The sequence below is a fragment of the Harpia harpyja genome, chromosome 1 (assembly GCF_026419915.1).
Source record: "Harpia harpyja isolate bHarHar1 chromosome 1, bHarHar1 primary haplotype, whole genome shotgun sequence".
NCBI classification, from domain to species: Eukaryota; Metazoa; Chordata; class Aves; order Accipitriformes; family Accipitridae; genus Harpia; species Harpia harpyja.
Window position 1 is genome coordinate 45,107,052 of NC_068940.1, and position 19,037 is coordinate 45,126,088.

The following is a 19,037-nucleotide window of genomic DNA, read 5'->3' on the forward strand; positions in this document are numbered from 1 at the left end:
TGTAGGCTTGTGCATTGAATTTTAATATAGGACTTGGGAAAAGCTGCAGAAATTAGATGATATTCGAGATGAAGATGACTGAACCTGAAGAAGGTACATGCTGACTTATGCAGTCTGTGCCTTTCTATTCAAACTAGTAAAAGTTAAGCTGTAATCAATAACTGGGCACTGAAAGGGAACCTCAGTTTGAAAAAAAAAAACCAAACAGCAACAAACTATATAACCAACTCGATAGATGTCTCTTTAGAGGAAGAATCTGCTACAAGACAGAGACCTAAAGAGAGTAAGCAGGAAGAACAGGACAGGTACAACAGGAATTATTGAGTTTGTTTTAGGGAAGTTAAAGAATCACAGAATAATTGAGGTTAAAAGGGACTTCTGGACATTGTCTGGTCCAAACCCATCTGCTTAAAGGAAGGCCAGTTAGAGCGGTCAGTAATGTGTTCAGTTGGGTTTGGAATATCTCTGAGGATGGTGACTTAACCTATCTTGGCAAGCTTCTTCACTGTTCAACCACCTCACAGTAAAATAAGTAACTAAATCCCCTGTTTTTAAGTGGAATTTCCTGTATTTTAATTTGTGCCCACTGCCTATTGTCCCGTCGCTGAGCACTGCTGGCTTCATCTTTTTTAACCCTTTATATCCCCATCAGGTATTTACACACACTGATAAGATCTTCATGAGCATTCTCTTTTCCAGGCTTAACAATTCTAGCGCTCTCAGCCTCTCCCCATATGTCACGTTCCAATCACTTAATCACCTCTATGGCTGTTCACTGGTGTCCCTCCAGTATGTCTATGTCGCTCTTGGGGAGCCTGGAACTAGACACACTAGCACACCAGATGTGGTCTTACCAGTGCTGAGTAGAGGGGAAGGACCACCTTCCTCATCCTGCTAGTGATGCTTTTCCTAATGCAGCCCAGGATGTTGGTGACGCTGCTTTTTTGCTGCAAGGAAGCATTGCTAGTTCATGTTCAACAAACCAGTGTTTTCTGCAAAGTTGCTTTCTGTCCAGCTGTCCCCCGGCCTTTACTGGTGCATGGGTTTATTCCTCCCCAGGTGCAGAACTTTGCACTTCACCTTGTGGAACTTTTGTTTCATCAGTGTATTTGCTGAGAGTGAGCTTGGTGCCATTGTCCAGGTCATAAATGAAGAAGTTAAACAGTATTGGCCAAGTATGTATAACTGGGGTACAGCACTAATGACTGGCCCCCAACTGGACTGTGTACCGCTGATCACAACCCTTTGAGCTGTGCAGTTCAGCCAGGTTTTCAGTCCATCCCACAGTCCTCTGTCTGGCCCATACTTCATCTTGTCTATGAGGATGTTATAGGAGACAGTGTCAAAGATAACCAGCATCCACTGCTGTCTTCTCAACTACCAAGGCATCTTGTCATAGAAAGCTGTCAGGTTGGTCAAACATGATTTCCCCTTCATAAATCCATGCTGACTAATCCAAATCACCTTCTTGTCCATAATATGTTTGGAAATGGTTCCTATGAGAATTTGCTCCCTCACCTTCCCTGGGACTGAGATGAGACTGACCAGCCTGTAGTTTCTCGGATCATCCTTCTTGCTCTTTTGAAGAAAGGAGTGACATTTGCTCTTTACAGTACCCAGGAATGTGGAGTTGAGTGACCTTTTCACTTTTACATGGCGCGGTATGGGCTTCACTGAGCTCAAACATGACTTCAGAGATTTGTCAGAAATTTTAGTCTTAGTGAATGATTTTCTCTAGCACATAGAATGAATGGGAAAGGAGTTTTTCAGCATCTCTTTAGGTGCTTAATACTTCTTGAAATTTATCCTCCCTGTAAAAACAAACGTTTGTGTTTACACAGGTAGTGGTACCCAGTTACTGGTCTTCCTTCCACATGAAACTAGTAGTTCTGTGGTCCAGCTCATTGCTTAGGCCTCAGAGAAACACAATCTGTTACCCTATTTGAAGACACAAATACTTTGTGCTTTATGACAGAGCTTTTTTTTAACCTACAGCATTAATCATTCAAGTTAAATAGATATATGCTTTAAATGCAATCTTAATCTATTTGACTAAAAAGATCCTTATTACTTACTTAGTTTTAATTGCTGTGGTCATGTCTTTCCAGTAGTTTTGCAGAAACAATTTTCTAGCCTAGATTTTGTGCAGAAGAAGGGGAAAGGCAGATCTGTCCCAATGATGGAGAGTGGGAAACTTTGGAGTTTTTTATAAAGGAAAGCATTCTATGAAAGAATCTCCTTTGAAACTGTCAAAACAGAGTGAAAGGTAGAAGTCTTAGTGACTAAGCGTGCTTGTGCATGAAAATACTTATATCGACATTCACAGAATTAAAGAAAGAGAACAGAAGTGATGCAAAAGAATGACCTTGAGTCAGTGGACATAACTTAGACCCGTGGAGGTTTTCCATATGGCCAGAATGCATACTAGAGAAGAATAGGTGAAGGGGAAACAGGGAATGCATCTGCATTAGTGTTTTAATTGTTTTTATTTGGACAAGGAGTGCACTTTGGAAATTAATCCCCTGATTGTTCTCACAGACTGCACTTTGATTTGACTGGTGAAATGATCTTGGATCAAGGAAGTTGAATTGCTTTTGGATAAATCTGAACTGGAAGCTGCAGTCCAGCTGGTGTGGGGCTATGGGATCAGAGCAGAACTGTTCCAAAATAAAACTCCACGAATGTATACAATATTGGTATTAGGTCTACAGACCTGTCTTACTTCCTAGCTCCACTTCTTTTACATTGCACTGCTTGCTGATGTGGACATAGCTACAGCAAATCAGATTAAGGAGGATACAGTGAGAGTTCAAAGACTGTCATCACTGGAAAAAGGCTGTTGCCATTCTAAAAGACACCATAACAAAAAAGAGACAGGTTGACTACAGTATTTCTGAAAGGTGTGTGCAAGGAGTTTTTAGAAAGATTAGAGTACAGGAGGTGAAGAATCTGTCTGTAACACAATAGGAATCTGTTTTGGCAAGTATTTCCCTCAGTGAAGCTTAGAAGCCATAAGACAGTGGAATAAGCTAATATAAGCTAAAAGGGAATAGACCTATTTCTATTTTTAAATACAACTTTTAGAAAGGAATTATTTTCATTTTCCTTGAATGTGTACAATATGAACAAGTGTAGAAAATGAAGAAGCAGTAAAAGTCTTCAAGAAGAAAAAAGAAACAAACCAAAAAGAAACCTAGATTGATAGAAAGGGAAGCATTTATATGGATTTTTATTAACAAAACGTGCAGGGAAACACATCCTAAGGTGTTAAAGGACTAGCTATTAACATTAATTAAACCCAAAACTATTCTTGGAAAACAGTGAGATGAAGAATGCTTCAGAAGGAGTTAGCTTAGAAGCTCTTCTCAGTCTTTCAACTGAGAGCCATATGAAATGAATGTACAAACATATACTGGAAAAATTATTACATCTCTAAGCATTAAATCAAGTAACAAAATAAATCTTGTCATGTAAAATGTTTTTCTTTATTTTTAGAACTATTAGATTTGCCCTCTGGTTTTAGTAAAGCAGTTTGATTTATGGTTTGCATGAAGTCCTGAAAGAAGTAAATTATCTTGACTGTGAGAAGTATCTTAAGAAATGAAAGCTGGCTTGTAATTGAACTTGATTGGAAGGTGACTGCTTAGGGTAGAAGAGGCAGTTGTCTTTGGAGTTCACCTGTTTATCTTTATTCACTCTATTTCTCCCTATTATTGCAAGTATCAAGAGGAATAAAATTTCTAAGGAATGCATCTTTAGGTAACTTCATATATTAACTTTCATGTTAAGTATGTTTTGTTTCTGTTCATATGTTTTAGTAGCAGTATAGCAGGGGTATGTGAAAGGCCTGAAATGCTAAGCATGTAAGGCATTTGTGCACATTTATGCGTTAGGAAAATAGGGTATGCATTAGTGTAAAACCACAGAGCCACTCATTTTGTTGTTAGTGTATCTGGAAACTTGAATATCTATTGAGATAACTTTATTACAATTTATATCTTGCTGCTAGTTTAGTGAACTGAACATTTTTATGCGACACTGAGCAGCTTGGTCTAACTTTGAAGTTGGCCCTGTTTTGGGAGGATGTTGGACAGGATGACCTCCAGAGGTCCTTTTCAGCCTAAATTATTGTTCAGTTCTATAAAAAAAACGTTTGGGAGGAAATTAGAAAGTAATTCATAGAAGTGTGTTCTCATTTTAAGATACCCTTGTTTCCTCATATACTCTTTCAGTAACACATTTTCATTTATGTTACTTTCAGATAATTTTTAGTTAGTTTTTTTTTAAAATGCACAGCATAGGGGAGAACGAAAATAAACGTAGGAAGGTTCTGAGAGGGAAGATATAAATGCTGCTTGACAGTTGTTTAGACTATGTTCAGATATGTCTGAGAGTAAAACCAAGCAAACTTTTCTCATCCTGTGTGAAATTTTTCACAAGGCTTTGTACCACGACTTTAAAGTCAGTGGCTGTTCTATGTATTTTGTATACCTGTCCTTAATTTTCTGCGCACTTCATAACAGGCAAAATTTTGGGGTTTGTGGTACATTTTTTATCTTTTCAAGTTTTATTCATGTGTTCTGTGAAATAACTTTTAATCCTTGAATATCTTTGCTTTAAATATGGAAATGTTAATTTGTGTTTTTCCTGACTGTTCCTACTAACTTCTTGCATTTCAGGCAAACTGTTAAAACTGCAAAAAGATGGGTAAAAGGGAGGTAATTTGAAATACCTCTTGCAGGCAATCATCAGTTAATAGATTACAAGTAAGAAAATTGTTTAAAGGGGAAAAAATAGCTTACAATTTTGACTTAAATGTTTTTGCTCTGAGTGATCATGTTAAGATTATTTCATTGCCCTAATTAAAAATTAATTGAATAACATGAATAAGTAGCTTATGGCTTGTGGATTTGCGTGACCATCTCTTCTCACTACTGTGTCACGTAGCTAAAGCAGTGATAAGTGGAGGCCTCCAGATGATAAATTCTTTCCTTCCCCTTCCCATAGCAACAGGCAGAAAGAGACTGGGTAAAGTTGTTCAGAAGATTTCCTTTTCATGCTTTCATGGTAAGGTTTAAAATAACCTGTTGCTTACACCAACGTTAATATTTGACTGAGATGCTCAAGACTGCGATTTTTGCTTTGTAGGAACCTCTTAGCCCCAGAGCCAGCTGAAGCATAAACATAGCTGTAAGGCTCAATGCGATTGTATAGGGAAGACAGAACAAAAAAACCTGCTGCTTTTGGCAACACTGTTTAGTAACTATCTTGGACTTCTGTTCAATACTTCTTTGTGCTCAAAGTTGTCCTTTGTGATAAAATTTGAGTAGTGTTGAGAAACATAATCTCCAAATTACGAAACAAATGCATGTATTTCTACAGTTAGGGTACAATCTTACTCAGGTAAACTGTAACCAAGGCTGCATGCTGTAGAATATTGTGTTTATGAAGCAGCTGCAATTCAAAGAAAGCACTAAATGCTTTTGGATACTGGACCAGCTTACTGTTAGTGCACAGTTTAACAGTGACTGCTTGTAACTATCTGGCCACACTATCTGCTTTTCCCTTGAGAAAATTTTCTTCTAATGTTACCACTGGAAAATGTTGTTTATACTTTGTAGGTACTTTCTTTTTAGAAACCTGGAAATAAAACAATGTTGTTTTTTAAGAGTGAAATATGAAAGGATTTTTTGCCCCTTAGGGCTCTGTCAATAGATGTCTGTCGATTACATTGCTTCAGTCTTCGTAGCTGTCTTTTATTCCTCTCTGAGGAAGGCCGTCCCTGAAGATACAGCACAAATTATTTTTTTTTAACCTCTGTTTCCGCAAAGCTCCATATAGGACATGGTTCACAGTGCAAGGAAGTAGAATAATTCTGTAGTTAATTTCTACAAGATGTGAGACTTCTAATTGCTAGAACTTGATGCCTTTTTGTTAGAGATCTATAATAACAGTCTAACAGTCCTAATAACAGGAATTGTATAAGGTCAGAGGAACTTTGGTATTTGGAGGTGTTAAAAGGATATTTCCCTATGAAAGAATAATATTGCTCATTCTGAGAAGTTGGTTCACTATGTAGTCAATATGTAGTCAATCCAGAACCCCCAGTTCTGGAACCTTCACCTCTTCAGGGCATAAGCTCTCTGATCATAATACTGTCAGCTGGTAGCTTTCAGATCGTGAGTTTAGTTTGTACGTTGGAAGCTGAAGTTCCTTTAAACCATCCTAAAAGAAATGTGGTGCAGCTGAAATGGGATGGCCACAGTAGACCAGTGTGATGGGTTAACCATGGCTGGCTGCCAGGTGCCCACCAAGCTGTGCTCTCCCTCCTCAGCTGGAAGAGGAAGAAAATAAGACTGAAAATAAGCTGTAGAGATCACTCACAAGTTACCATCATGTGCAAAACAGACTTGACTAGGGGAAGATTAATTTATTGCCAATTAAAAATAGAGCAGGATAGAAAGAAATAAAAACAAAACTAAAAACACCTTCCCCCTCACTCCCCCCTTTTTTTCCAGGCTCAACTTCACTCCTCATTCCCAACTCTTCTACCTCCTCCCTGCTCTGAGTGGCACAGGGGAATAGGGGATGGAGGTTGCGGTTAGTTCGTAGCACTTTGTATCTGCCAGTCCTTTGTCCTCACACTTTTCCCATGCTCCAGCGTGGGGTTCCTCCTGTGGGATACAGTCCTTTACAAACTTCTCCAATGTGGGTCCTTCCCACAGGCTGCAGTTCTTCAAGAATTGCTCCAGCATGGGTCCCTTTCCATGGGGTGGAGTCTTTCAGGAACACACTCCTCCAGCATGGGTTCCTCATGGTCCACAGGTCCTGCCAGAAAACCTGCTCCCACACAGGCTCCTCTCCATGGACTGCAGCTCCTGCCAGGAGCCTGCTCCTTTGTAGGCTCTCTGTGGGCTGCAGCTTCCTTCAGGGCACATCCACCTGCTCCAGTGTGGGGTCCTCTATGGGCTGCAGGTGGACAACCTGCTTCACCATGGTCTTCTCCATGGGCTGTAGGGAAATCTCTCCTCTGTTGCCGGAAGCATCTCCTCCCCCTCCTTCTTCACTGACCTTGGTGTTTGCAGAGTTGTTCCTCTCACGTTTTCTCACTCCTCTCTCACACAGCTGCTGTGCAGTGTTTTTTACTTTTTCTTAAATATGTTATCACAGAGATGCTACCGGCATTGCTGATGGGCTCAGCTTTGGCCAGCGGTGGGTCTGTTTTGGAGCCAGCTGGAGCTGGGTCTGTCCAACATGGCCATAGCCCCTGGTCTCTTCTCATAGTGACTACCCCTGCAGCCCCCCTGCTACCAAAACCATGCCATGTAAATCCAATACAACCACCTACTATGGAGACAGGTTTGGGGCTAAATTTGATTAGTTGTCTTTGATAAGTTAAGTAAGAATGTTCTGTACTCATACCTTTAGGGATTTGTTACTCCATTAAGAAAAGGCAACCAACAGTGATTTAAAAATCTTGATGTGTAGGGTAAGCTTCCAGAAGAGGGGGCCTAGGAAAATAGTTTTGCCCATCATGAAATGGATAAAAGAGCACAAACCCTTATAAATGAACTTTTACTTTGTGAATGTATTGTCAGCCCATGATAACACCTGGGTACTTTCAGCCATAAAAGGAAAAGGCTTGAATATCTGGTTTCTTGAATGAAAAACGATTTGTCTTGTTTTGCGAGTAGCAAGGTAGCCGCTTACTTTCCAGTCCACAGATTGTAACATTGTTCTGGTTGTGTACTACCACTGAAAAATTTTCCTGAAACCTCATCCCAGAAGTATTAAGATGAAACGCAGTTCTGAGTCAATGCAGCATTGTGTTGAAAGTATAATATTACAAAAGATTTTTTTTTTTTTAGAAGAGTTTAAAAGGCCCAAATGAATTTCTAAAAGCAGCGGCTGTAAAACGCAGGGGTTAATCCACTTAATGTCCAGTTAATCCCAGTAAATCCAGCAGTTTAAAAATCTGTTTAAGTTTGTGGTAGTTACAACAATGCCAGTTTCACTGTCTTCTCCTGTCTTCCTACTACCAGTTTAGTTCTTTCTACTGTGGGTTAACATGCATGCCACATTTAATATATCGTGTTTTCCAACAGTAGTATTTAAGAACCAGCCATTTTAAGTATTGCTCTCTTTCTAAGATTACAGCAGTGAACCAGTTTTAGCTTAGTGGTTTGCATATATGAATTGTTGTCCTCTTTGAAATGGATTATACCATGAGAAGGAAATGGCTGAAATAAAAATAGACTATCTCTTTGTTTTCACAAATGGTTTTAATTATCTTGTGCAGCTCTCTGCAGTGGCTTTTCTTGCCAGGCTTTTTGGAATCAAGCAAAAAGCATGATGTTCATGTACACTTTTGTCTTTTTTTCCCCTCTTTGATCATTTCTTAAAAGTTAGTAAAAGCTAACATCCTTTTAGTTAGGAAGGAAATTCGTTGGCAAGTTATCTGAGTTGGTGGCAAAGCCTGTTCTGTCCCTTTTGTCCTGCCTGCCACAGTTTTAGTCTAAGAACAGTTCGTGGTTGGGGAATTACTGATGCATTACTGAAAGGGGGAAAAAATGTCAAATTACATGATTTTTTTTCTTTGAATTTTTTATATTGCAGTACTGTTTCTTTACATGTCTTTTTTCCAATTCTTTTATTCTGTATCAAATACTCTATGTATGGAGAAAAAAGTAATATGAAATATTTCTGCTGAGGTGCAGGTTATACAAGCAGTTTTCTTGGTGCATAGAAATGCTAATGACTGAATTCTCTATAATTTTGATGTAAGTCTTTGGTTTGGGAGGCCTGAAGACATAGTTTAATTTGGATTGCAAGCAGTGTTGTTGGAAGCATTTCTCTCTGCAGGTTGAAGTTGATGGACCAGTTTTTCTAATCTGTGCACTTTGCATAAGAAACATTGGTGATCCCTGGTATTGAGGTAAAAGTTACAGTGTGAATATCACTGAGTGTCTGGCCACAATGTTTCCAGAGTTATTCTGTCTTTCCTTGGGCAATCTCTTTGTTTTGATAGTCAGGTTAAATGTTTTTCAGCTTTTCCAACTTAGAAACTTTGGATTCAGAAGAGTTTCCCATGCTCAGTTCTCTTTTGAAGTGGTAGATATTTAGGAAAAACAAGGAATCACCGCTGAGGATTAGTGTTGCATAAATAATTGTCCAAGTGTTTTCAGAAAAAGTATTTAAGGCTGTTAACCTGCAGTTCCTTAGTCTTTGCTACTGTAGTTTTAAGTCTGTTCATGACACAGAATAGAGCCATCTTTTGATCCTATTGCAGGATATCAATATGGTGTCAGACTGATTATCATTCATGTTGTATATGAGGTCACAGGAAATTAGTATAACAAAACTCAGTGTGAGACTTTACAGGAAGGGAATGTGGTATTTACTTTTAAAGTCTCAGTTTTAGCTACTCACACTCATTCTCTCATACATTTCATTGACTCTCTCACACTCGTACTCACAAGCACCAGGATGTTTGTGTGTGTTGAGGTGGTATAGCCAGTGTGTCTTATGTGCAACATGGAAGATGGAACTAATGGTATCTGTCAACTATTTATCATGCTTCGGGTTCCTTTTGGTGACAACAAACTACTTTATAGATGGATATTTTATATCCTCTGGGAGTCAAGAGTTGTTTTAAGCTACTCCTTTGCTTTAGAGTCTGGCTTACTTCAGCCTCCATAAATCTTAAGCGAAGGCTAATGCTAGTTGTTTTTTCCTTATTTGGAATATCCATATCTTTATAGCTACAGTATGTTTTCCTGTTGGGCTAACAGGAAAAGGAATGACATATGTGATGTGATGTAACTCTGTTGGCACTCTCCTCCCTTCAAAGCACAGGCTCTTTTGCTGGGCAGTCTGTGCTGTATTCTTATCAGAGTGAAGGCACCCTGGTCTTGACACAAACACTCCTCAGTTTTACTGCTGCAAGAAGTGTCCTTTGTTATCAATAAAAGCCATTCTTTTAACCTTTTTTTTTTACTGTTTTTTCTGATTTATATACGCATGTTTCCATTCTTTCTTTGTTCATACCAATCTTAACATCTCCATTACAATTCTCTACAAGACATGTTTACTTGTAGCAGAAAAACATCCAATAGAAAGATTCAGGATGGTAGTTCTTTAGAATAGGTTCAGATAATGTCATAAAATATAATTAGACCTGTTGATTTAAAGGAGATGTGACTTCTGACTCCAATATATCACTGTACTTTGAAAGGGTGTAGAAATGATAGTCTGTAAGCAGATATAACAAGAAAGTGGTTCCTGTGTTGAGCCAAAAGTCCAATGGATCGTATATATTGTATACATGAATTAGGGAAAAATGTAAAATACACATTTTTAAGACATTATAATGGATGAAGTTTCTACTTCAGTGTCAAGGACTTCTCATTAGCAAGTCCATAGGAGAGAAAGGCCAGAAGTTGGGCACCTCTTCTCCTATGTTTTGTGGTTTGTATATCTTGCTTTTCCCACATTGCAGCCTCTGAAGGTCATGTCACTTGGGTTGCTTCCCAAACTGATTAAGTTGTTTTTCCCACAAATATATTTTTAGCTAGTATATTGAATTGGCTCAACTGTTGTCTTTGAGTCTGCATCTCACTCATTCTTATCGGAACAGCTGCCTGTATGTTAGCTTTGTAAATAGTTAAACTTAGTGTGTACACAGCAAAAGGGAGGTGTGCCTATAGTGCTAACTGGCATATCAGTGCTGGCTCTAATCTGGTGAGTACAGTTATTGATAGCAGTGGAGATCTGACAACAACAGGTCAGTAATTCAACCTGGAGTCTGTTTTTGGACCCAGTATGCACTGTATTTCACATTTGCTCCAAAAACAATTTAGGCATCTGGATTTTGAATTTCAACAGATGTATTATGGCGGAGAATACTTTGATTTTAGTGCATTTTTGGTAAATAGGTGTAGTGCTACTCACATGCAGTAACGGCCAAGGGAGCTAAGCTGCATTCTGCTGTTAAAACTCTCTTTGTTTCCATTCTTTATATGAATATCCCTTGATGCAAACCTCATAATTGCTTCCCTTTCCAGTGTGTACTCAACATTCTTATAATCTGTGTCTATTCTTTTCTTCCTGGTTGATTACTCAGCAGTTTCTTTCTGTATGTCGTCTTACTTGTTTGGTCAAAACTGACCATGTCCTTAAAATTTATTTTAGGGGAAAAAATGATAAAAATGTAAAACAATAAAAACAGCTTTGTTAAACCACTTTTTGCTTTAAAGTTGAACAGTTAAAGTAACTGCAAATTTGCTAAACAAGTAAGTTGCCAAACTAGCTGTCTCTGCCTAGGCTTACTGGGTAATTATATCTAACATTTAAGAGAAACAAACTTTTCCACAATATGCATGCCTTCAATTAAAAAGAGGCTTCAGTGTTTTGGGGGAAGGGAAGGAAGCATTCGTATTTAATTTCTCGCACAGAAAAAAAGTGCAGTATTAGTGTAAGCAGGTGACTTTGAACTTTCTCCGAAATATCTAGTCTAATCTCTTCTTAATTGTCTGTAACTCACATACCTGTTGATAAAAAAAAAAACCAAACAACTTGTAAAGGGGACATGTTACATCTTACATGCAGTTTTTTTAAACAAAACTTTGTATATTTTACACTTTTTCTAAAAGTCTGTATTCCTGTGTTACACAATGGTTTTCAAAACCATCGTTAAAATTACTAGTTATGTTAAGGAAATTCTTTCATTATGCTTTTTTTTTTTTTACTGGACTATTGAAACAGCAAATACACTTCGAATTGGTACACCTGTAAAGAGCAGTTTAGCCTGTTCTTAAAATTAATCAGTAAACATAAGGCTTACAGCAGCCAACAATGTGCAATTATTTCAGTATTTTTTAAATTATAAAGAGCATGTGCCAACATATATTCAAAGCTATGCATGTATAATATATAATACAGAGTCACAGGATTTCATTCTGACGTGGTTGTGTCTTCTATTCTTTCAAATAAATATGAAAAAAAATTACCTTCTTCGATAAGTCAGTTCTTTAACAGATGGATCCCATCGCTGAAAAAAGTCACCGTAAGTTAAATTGGTGTGACGCTCTGAAGATCTCTCAAGCCTTTGATAGCATTTTTCTTCTGTTTATACTCCCTGATTTTGTGGGGTAAGAAGCTCCTTCCCACCTCTTCCCTTACTTTGCTTTAACCAAGAAGCACTCAAAGCTGCTTTTCTCTGCACTATTTCTCATGAGTTCTTAAAAGAAAAATAAATGAGGATCCTCCCTTTCCGCCTTCCTTTCTGAAAGTGTTTGTAGCATCTGGGCTGTGCTCCTCTAGAATTTCTTCTTTCTTCCACACCACTCTCAGAAAAATCTGGTGATGAAGTTTGCTGTCTTGGATTAAAATACCACTGAAGATGATGCAGTTTGGCCTAACAGCATCAGGTCATGCCATAGGGGAGCCTTCTGAGAAAGCATTCTATTTACAGGTGGAATTCGAAGAACTGAATCCCAAAAGGATGTGTGGACCAAGTTTCCTACTGTGATGCGGATTTATTTTAAGCAATGTTTGTTCAAACCTGCCTTAGTACAAACAATGGCATATGCAATTATGAAGCTGAGCATAATTTATCTAATAATGTACACATTATGGTAGCATGTTATAAAAACAAACAAACCTACCTGGGAGTAGGTATGCAGCCAACAAAGAAATTCAGGCAAGCATTTGAATGGTTTATTTTTAATGACAAGAAGATATTAATTCTGTATTATATCTTTTTATATGCCAAATAATTTGTCTTGTTAATTTCTAAAAAAATTATACTTACTTGATCATGCTCTGAGTGTCTGTTACGCGGGCCTGGGCTCTCTGTCACAGCTTTCAAACCTTTCAACTAATGTTCCTAAATTTCAATTTGTGGCAGGTTTCTTGGAAGTGGGTAACAACATCTGAGGGAGAAAATGGCAATATGAGCTTACTATAATTTTAAACAAAACCAAATGAGGAGGGACCCCCCCCAAGCCAAATCCCTAAATATTTATGAAGATGTGTGTGTAATTTTCTACTGCAGAAAAAACTTGAGTATGTATTCTCAGTTGTTTGGAATGACAGTTTCAACTTCTGGAGGTACTTGTTGCATTACAATGAATTTATGAAGCAGACATACCTAGTTTTTAATGATTCCTCAAATTATATTTTTGTTCATAAAAGTGATTGATTATAACATAGTTTGAAAGCAATCATTATACTTCTTTTCATGGCAAGGGGTCTGAAGGTCTAGTACAGTTAAAATGCCTGCTGTTGTTCACACATCATGGCCTGTTCACATCCAGTTGCTGACAGAATCACTTGTCTTAAAGACATTTGCTTTTCACAGAATCCTAAATATTGTTTCTATTGTAATAAAACTAAATGGAAATATTTTAATAATGCTTGAAAAGTCTATGTTGTCTTACTTTGTGATTAAGCTTATAAGTAGCCCTAGGCTGGTTTTGAGTTGAAATCATATGCAGTGTTACCATTAAAAATAGCTCTTAATACAGTAGTTTCTTACCAGATTTGTGTGTGTATTTGTTATATAAACAAAGAGGGGGTGAATGCTAAAAATTAAGTTTAAATGCAGTAATCAGCTGGATGCGTGTGATTTGTGGGGTTATTGTCTTCTGCAATCTCTTTATGCTTCTTCAAAGTGTAGTTCATTAATCATTATGGATTCTTATTTGACTAATTAATGTATTTTAGCCTCATTTCCTAAAAAAATGAGGTGTACACAGTTCTACCTGCCAATCCTGTTCTCCCCTCTTCTTCCTCTTTTCCTGTGTCTTGCACTACAAACTTAATTGCTGATCGATTCCAGCTAAAAATTGATGGAGATGGAGGCATCAAAGTTGATTAAATTTCTATCAGTTATGAAAAATCTGGATAGAGTATATACATGCATGGTAGGGAAGAGACTTAAATTAGTGCCCAGCTGAGAGAAAAGCTGCAATGTGAGTTCAGTGATTGTTCCTTGCTGGATGCCTGGCTTGGAACCAGCTATTCTGTTTGCTGAGTCTTTCTCAGCTGGCAGTTAAGGAGAGCGGAAGAGGCATTGGAGTCAAGATATTCGAAAAAATGAAAAGAGAACTAGGCCTATTGAAGTGCAGGGCACAGGTAGATTGTTGCTTTCTGCTTCTTGCTGTGGAGCTCTCCTTTTTCCTGGTTAACTAATGGAGCTTGCTTAAGTGAAGAGCCTCTTCATTTTAGCAAGCGTGCAATGAAATAAGACTCTTCAGGTTTACTGTTAAAAAATAATTAGAAATGTTATGGTAGCTGAGAGACCTAAACAATGTATAATGTAGGTGTTTGGGGTTTTTTTTTTAGAAGTATTGGGAGGCAATAGATTCTTGAAATTTTACTTAAGCTAGTTGTTAGTGAAAACTATGCATACTACATACACACTTGCACATATACATGTGCTAACTCAACAAATGTTTGCAGGACAGTCATTTCAGATGTGATTAAGCTGCTAGAAATTTTTCTGCATATTCTCAATGAAAATAATCAAATATTAATAAAATTGTCTTAATGAGTGTATTTTGCCAGCTTAGAAATGAAAGTTAGCTTTAACATGTGCTTCTCAATGAATGTTGTATGCCATATATGCTTACTGTATAAATTCACTTAAAAATTATTACCTTCAGTAACTGTATTTGTATTATGTGCAGTGTTATTTCTCCAGGTGGAAAATAGCAGCTTTTCTGCTATCCAGTATGTCTACATTGGTCTAGATGCTATTCAACTGCTTTCTTAAAGCATAAAGGATACTTAGTGAGTTTGGTAGAACAAATCACAGGATCAGAATTAAGAATTGTCCTCTAAATCTTTTAAATTTAGACTACTTTTGAAATACTTATATCAAAAGCTTTTTCAGTCTAGCAATATTTAGATTTGTGTGATTCACATTGGGAATCTTGTAATTAACAGTACTGAACTCCACGAATAACACTATATACTATTTAAGCAAGTCGTTAGTACTTTTTTTGGTGGAGTCATATTCTCCAGTAGTTAACACTAGCATCAGCAAGCTGTAGGATGCAAGAACTTCCCATTTTACCACTTTCAAAATACCTGTGGAATTATCAATTTCACAGTAATTGTCACAGGATCCAGACTTTTGCTTCAGATTGCAGCCTCTAAAAAGAAAGTTGAGTTATTCAGATCTGGTCTCCTTTTACAAATTCTGTTTTGCATGGCATGCAGAGGATAAGACAAGCACTTGTTTAGACTGCTTGTGGTGTTACCAGTTGGTAAATTCATATGTATAGCCTTTTGTACTCAAGATGCAGATATCGGCAGCTTAAGCTAACATGTTACTTTCCTTGTTGGAAATAATGTTGTGTGCGGAAAATGACCTGAGAGGTGGCACATGATGTTTGATCTGCTCTGGGATTCAGATTTGGTGGCTGACCAAGGATGTGCAGCACTGGGCTTGGGAGATTTGCACATGCTGATTAGCCAACCCCTTGGCCAGAGTAGCTGAGCCTCGCAATAGATGGGAGCCCAAAGAGAGATAGGTCAGATGTATAGGAGGATGAATGGTTTTGCAGTAGGTTATGACCACAGAAGGCAGTGAGGAAATGGCACAAAGGAGGGAACGTGGCATGAGACGGATGCAGTAAGTAGTCTGGAAATTGTATCCAGCAGGTAATTTGGAGTCTTCAGTAACCCATTCATTTTTCAGAGGGTAATCTGCTGTAGTTTTATATCTAGTTTAGTTGGTAAGGGATGTTGAGCTGAAAATGTGTTTTAAAAATGCATAGGAGACAAGGATACCTGGGTATTTCCAAAGTGATGTCTTTTTAATGTAATAGCACGCTATTTAATTTATGTCTGTTAATATCGAAGCTATGTGATGCATATTGTCCACTTTGTCCCCCCCTGCCCCCCAAAACCAAATACTGAATTGAATTAAATTCAAAATGTAGTAGGAATACCTGCTTGCTGTGGTGCTGGGAGGATCAGGCTAGCATTGGTGTGAAGATTGGGGTGTGGTAAGGGAGAAGGTTGGACTGTAAATGAAGGTTGTCTTACCCCCTTTCAGAAGTGATGTATTTCCTCTTTTAATGAAGTGCTTTGAAGAATTACAGCCCCTGTCTGTAGACTTGATCTGACCAAGTGAAAACAAAGGACAGTCAGAAGCAAGTTTCTCCAAATTTGAAATTCCCTTTTTAATTTCATAATTCATTTTCAGCCTTTTCCCTATGCTTGTGGATTGTGGTTTTCTTTTTCTTTTCTTTCTTTTTTTTTTTAAACCAAGTAATACTTGTCATAGGAAGATAAACTTCTTATCCAGGACTTACTACTTCAGAATGGGCAGATACTTTCAGACATAAGAGGTACAGCAAACTTTGTGATTAGAACATCATTCACTCTCAGTTAATTGGCAAATTGAAGGGACAAAATCAAAAGACCTCTTTTGTCTAGGACATGAATATTTACAGATCACGTAACAGTAGAGACTAAGCCCTTTGTAAACCTTTTTCTGTACTTTGGGGAAATGGAAAGGACCTAGAAAGAAAACCTGTGTGGTGGGTTTGTTTGCAGTATTATGTATCTACGTGTCAAAAATCCAGATGATTTAATTTTTGAGTTTCTGAGGATTCAAATGTTTACATTGTCTCTTCATGCAGATTCAAGATCCAGTCCATATTATGGCTGGCAGTGGGTCCAGATCAGGACCATCCAGTGGATTTTCCATGAAATCACAGCTTCAGATCACTGGTAAGCCTTTTGAAAGAATATATCTTTTCTGGTTAGAAATGTAAAACTGTTTTTCCCACAGTTAAACAGAAGTTACTAGTATGTTGCATTTCAGGAAGTTTTGAGGTGTACAAAACCCAAGAGAAGTCGCACAATAAAATTGATGCTGTTATGCCATCATTACTTGGCAGAAATATAGCTATTTTATTCAGGATTTTATCTAAAACGTATTTTGAAATTATACATTTTTGTGTAAAAAAAAAAGTGAAGGAATAATTCTTCTTGAATGCTGTTAAATTGTACAGAACAGTCCTCTTTGAAATTTAATAATGTATTATGATACTTCTTTCAGTTACTAGCACTTGATGTAGTACCAAATCTAACACTTTCTCCTAACAATCTTTTTACATTTCAAGCTAAGTGAATCTGAACTGCTGTTCATTAAATTTGACTTACTGCTTCTCCCTTGTTACATGTTTTTGTGGCCACCATTGTAAAGGAGCTTTAATAAAAGTGTTGGTGAGAATATTACTGTAATTGAGCACCTGTAGATTGCATAGGAATGGATTTACATGACATGCTTTGCTTTTTGTAGTGCCCCACCAACAGAGCAACTGTTAAAACTTAATGACCAAGTTTTCCTCACTTTTGCGCTCTCACAAATTTTACTGAAGCATAAAAGCTGAAGCCTGGGAATGGGAGACCTGTAGATGTATGCAGGTCTATGTTTAAGAGCATCAAGGGTAAATTTTGCACCATTAGTGTGGAAGATATGTGGGTATGTGCAGAAGTTTCACGAAGCTGATCTTGTGGGGATGAAAAGAATTGTCAAAAATAGATGGGAAAGCTTTAGACTAGAAAGAAGGTTGGAACTGAGTAAGTTATACTGACTCTAGCTGTCACACTGAGGTCACAAGCTTGTTTTTTCTTAGTAGGCTGTGAGACTTTAAGAGAAATCTTGTCCCTACAGGTTGATACTAAAGAGAAAATTGAAGAGGTTTAGAAGGAGGTACATCCTCCACATAGCTATGGAGAGCAGAGCTAAGGATTGAAGTGGTGATTGCTGACTAAGGCTTGCTCCATTAAAGGCCTGTGACTCGCACAAAGAAAGTGAAGTTGAAGAAATACCTCAGTGTTTAGAATTGAGACTCTTAAGATGTTTGAACGGTTCTTAATTTCTGTAGTTCAGCCACAGTCTGCAAGCAATTTCCTGTGCAAGCAGACGTTAACCTTTTAGTAGACATTTCTGTAAACAGCACCCCCCACCTGCCCTACCCTCACCAACCCATTCTGCTGTCTTCATTAGTTTTAAGTGATGTTTCAGGTTGTCTGGGTAAGAACCTTGAAAGTAGGTACAAGGTGCTGATTATGCTGCCTCAAAGTGGGTCTTGATGCCTTTGAGATAGCTAGTGATGTTGAGATACGAGATGCTGTAGTATAGAAGTACTGGACACATGAGGGGAAAAGAAGGGGAGCTATTTGTGAAAATTAATGTTAGCTAATTGAAGTTAATTTCTGTAAGATATTTGTAATACAGAGAGAAAGAGTTTCCCTTGGGAGCAGTTCAGAGCAGTTTATACTAAGCTACTTCTCTAAATCTCTAAAGGAGCATAGACTATAAAGGGAATCTAGGTAGATTAGCCATATGGGCTTGAATTAGTCATCTTTTTTTAAGGATGTAGTGCAGCTGAGGTGGGTAACAAAAGCCCAGGAGACCAAGTTGTTATTTGTAAGAACAGAGTGGAGTTCACTGGCCAGTTGGAAATTATAATATCTTTAAGTACTGTTTTTTGAGTTTAGTGTGGCCTGATGCACATGCATACTTCTTTGGCGAAATGGAGGCAACGTAGCCACAGTGTTTGGAAAGACAGGAGCATTACAGTCAATGATGTTGAATGTTTAAAAAAAAACCAAAACAAAAACCCACACCAAAAAAACCCCAAACCAAACAAAAAAACCAGCACAGCTGCCCCCCAACCCCCAATTAAAGCTCTAGAACTGCAAGTCCTGTCCAGGTTTTGTTGTTTCTAGAACAGTAGGTAGTTATTGGAACTCAAAGTTTGCCTTTAGTGAGCTTTTCTGTAAGTTTGCTTTGATACAGAAAACTTAACACAAAGTTCTTTTTCTTAATGATGTTCTTTTAACCAGAAGTAGTGGCAGTTTTCCATGGTTTCTTAATGAGAGAGACAGATTATGTTTTGAGCTTTTTAACAAGCAAGCATAATAAACTCCAGGAATTCTCTTGGCTGGTGATAGACAGGAGGAGGTTATAGAGGGTATTTTCTACTTACAACACCTAACTGCTTTTTTGG

General features: G+C 37.8%; 1 protein-coding gene across 5 annotated transcripts in view; it reads left to right on the plus strand.

Moving 5' to 3' along the window:
• ITCH (itchy E3 ubiquitin protein ligase) overlaps positions 1-19,037 on the plus strand; it is a 71,791-nt gene that overhangs the window by 10,203 nt on the left and 42,551 nt on the right. For 3 of the 5 annotated variants that reach the window (XR_008235694.1, XM_052790263.1, XM_052790279.1), the window contains exon 2: positions 16,656-16,746. Coding sequence is in view for 3 of the 5 variants with exons in the window: in XM_052790263.1 (XP_052646223.1) it covers positions 16,677-16,746 (70 nt within the window). In the remaining 2 variants the exon portion in view is untranslated. Of the gene's footprint in view, positions 1-15,969; positions 16,362-16,654; positions 16,747-19,037 lie in introns of those variants that run through there. The other 2 variants (XM_052790271.1, XM_052790280.1) reach the window with 2 other exon arrangements.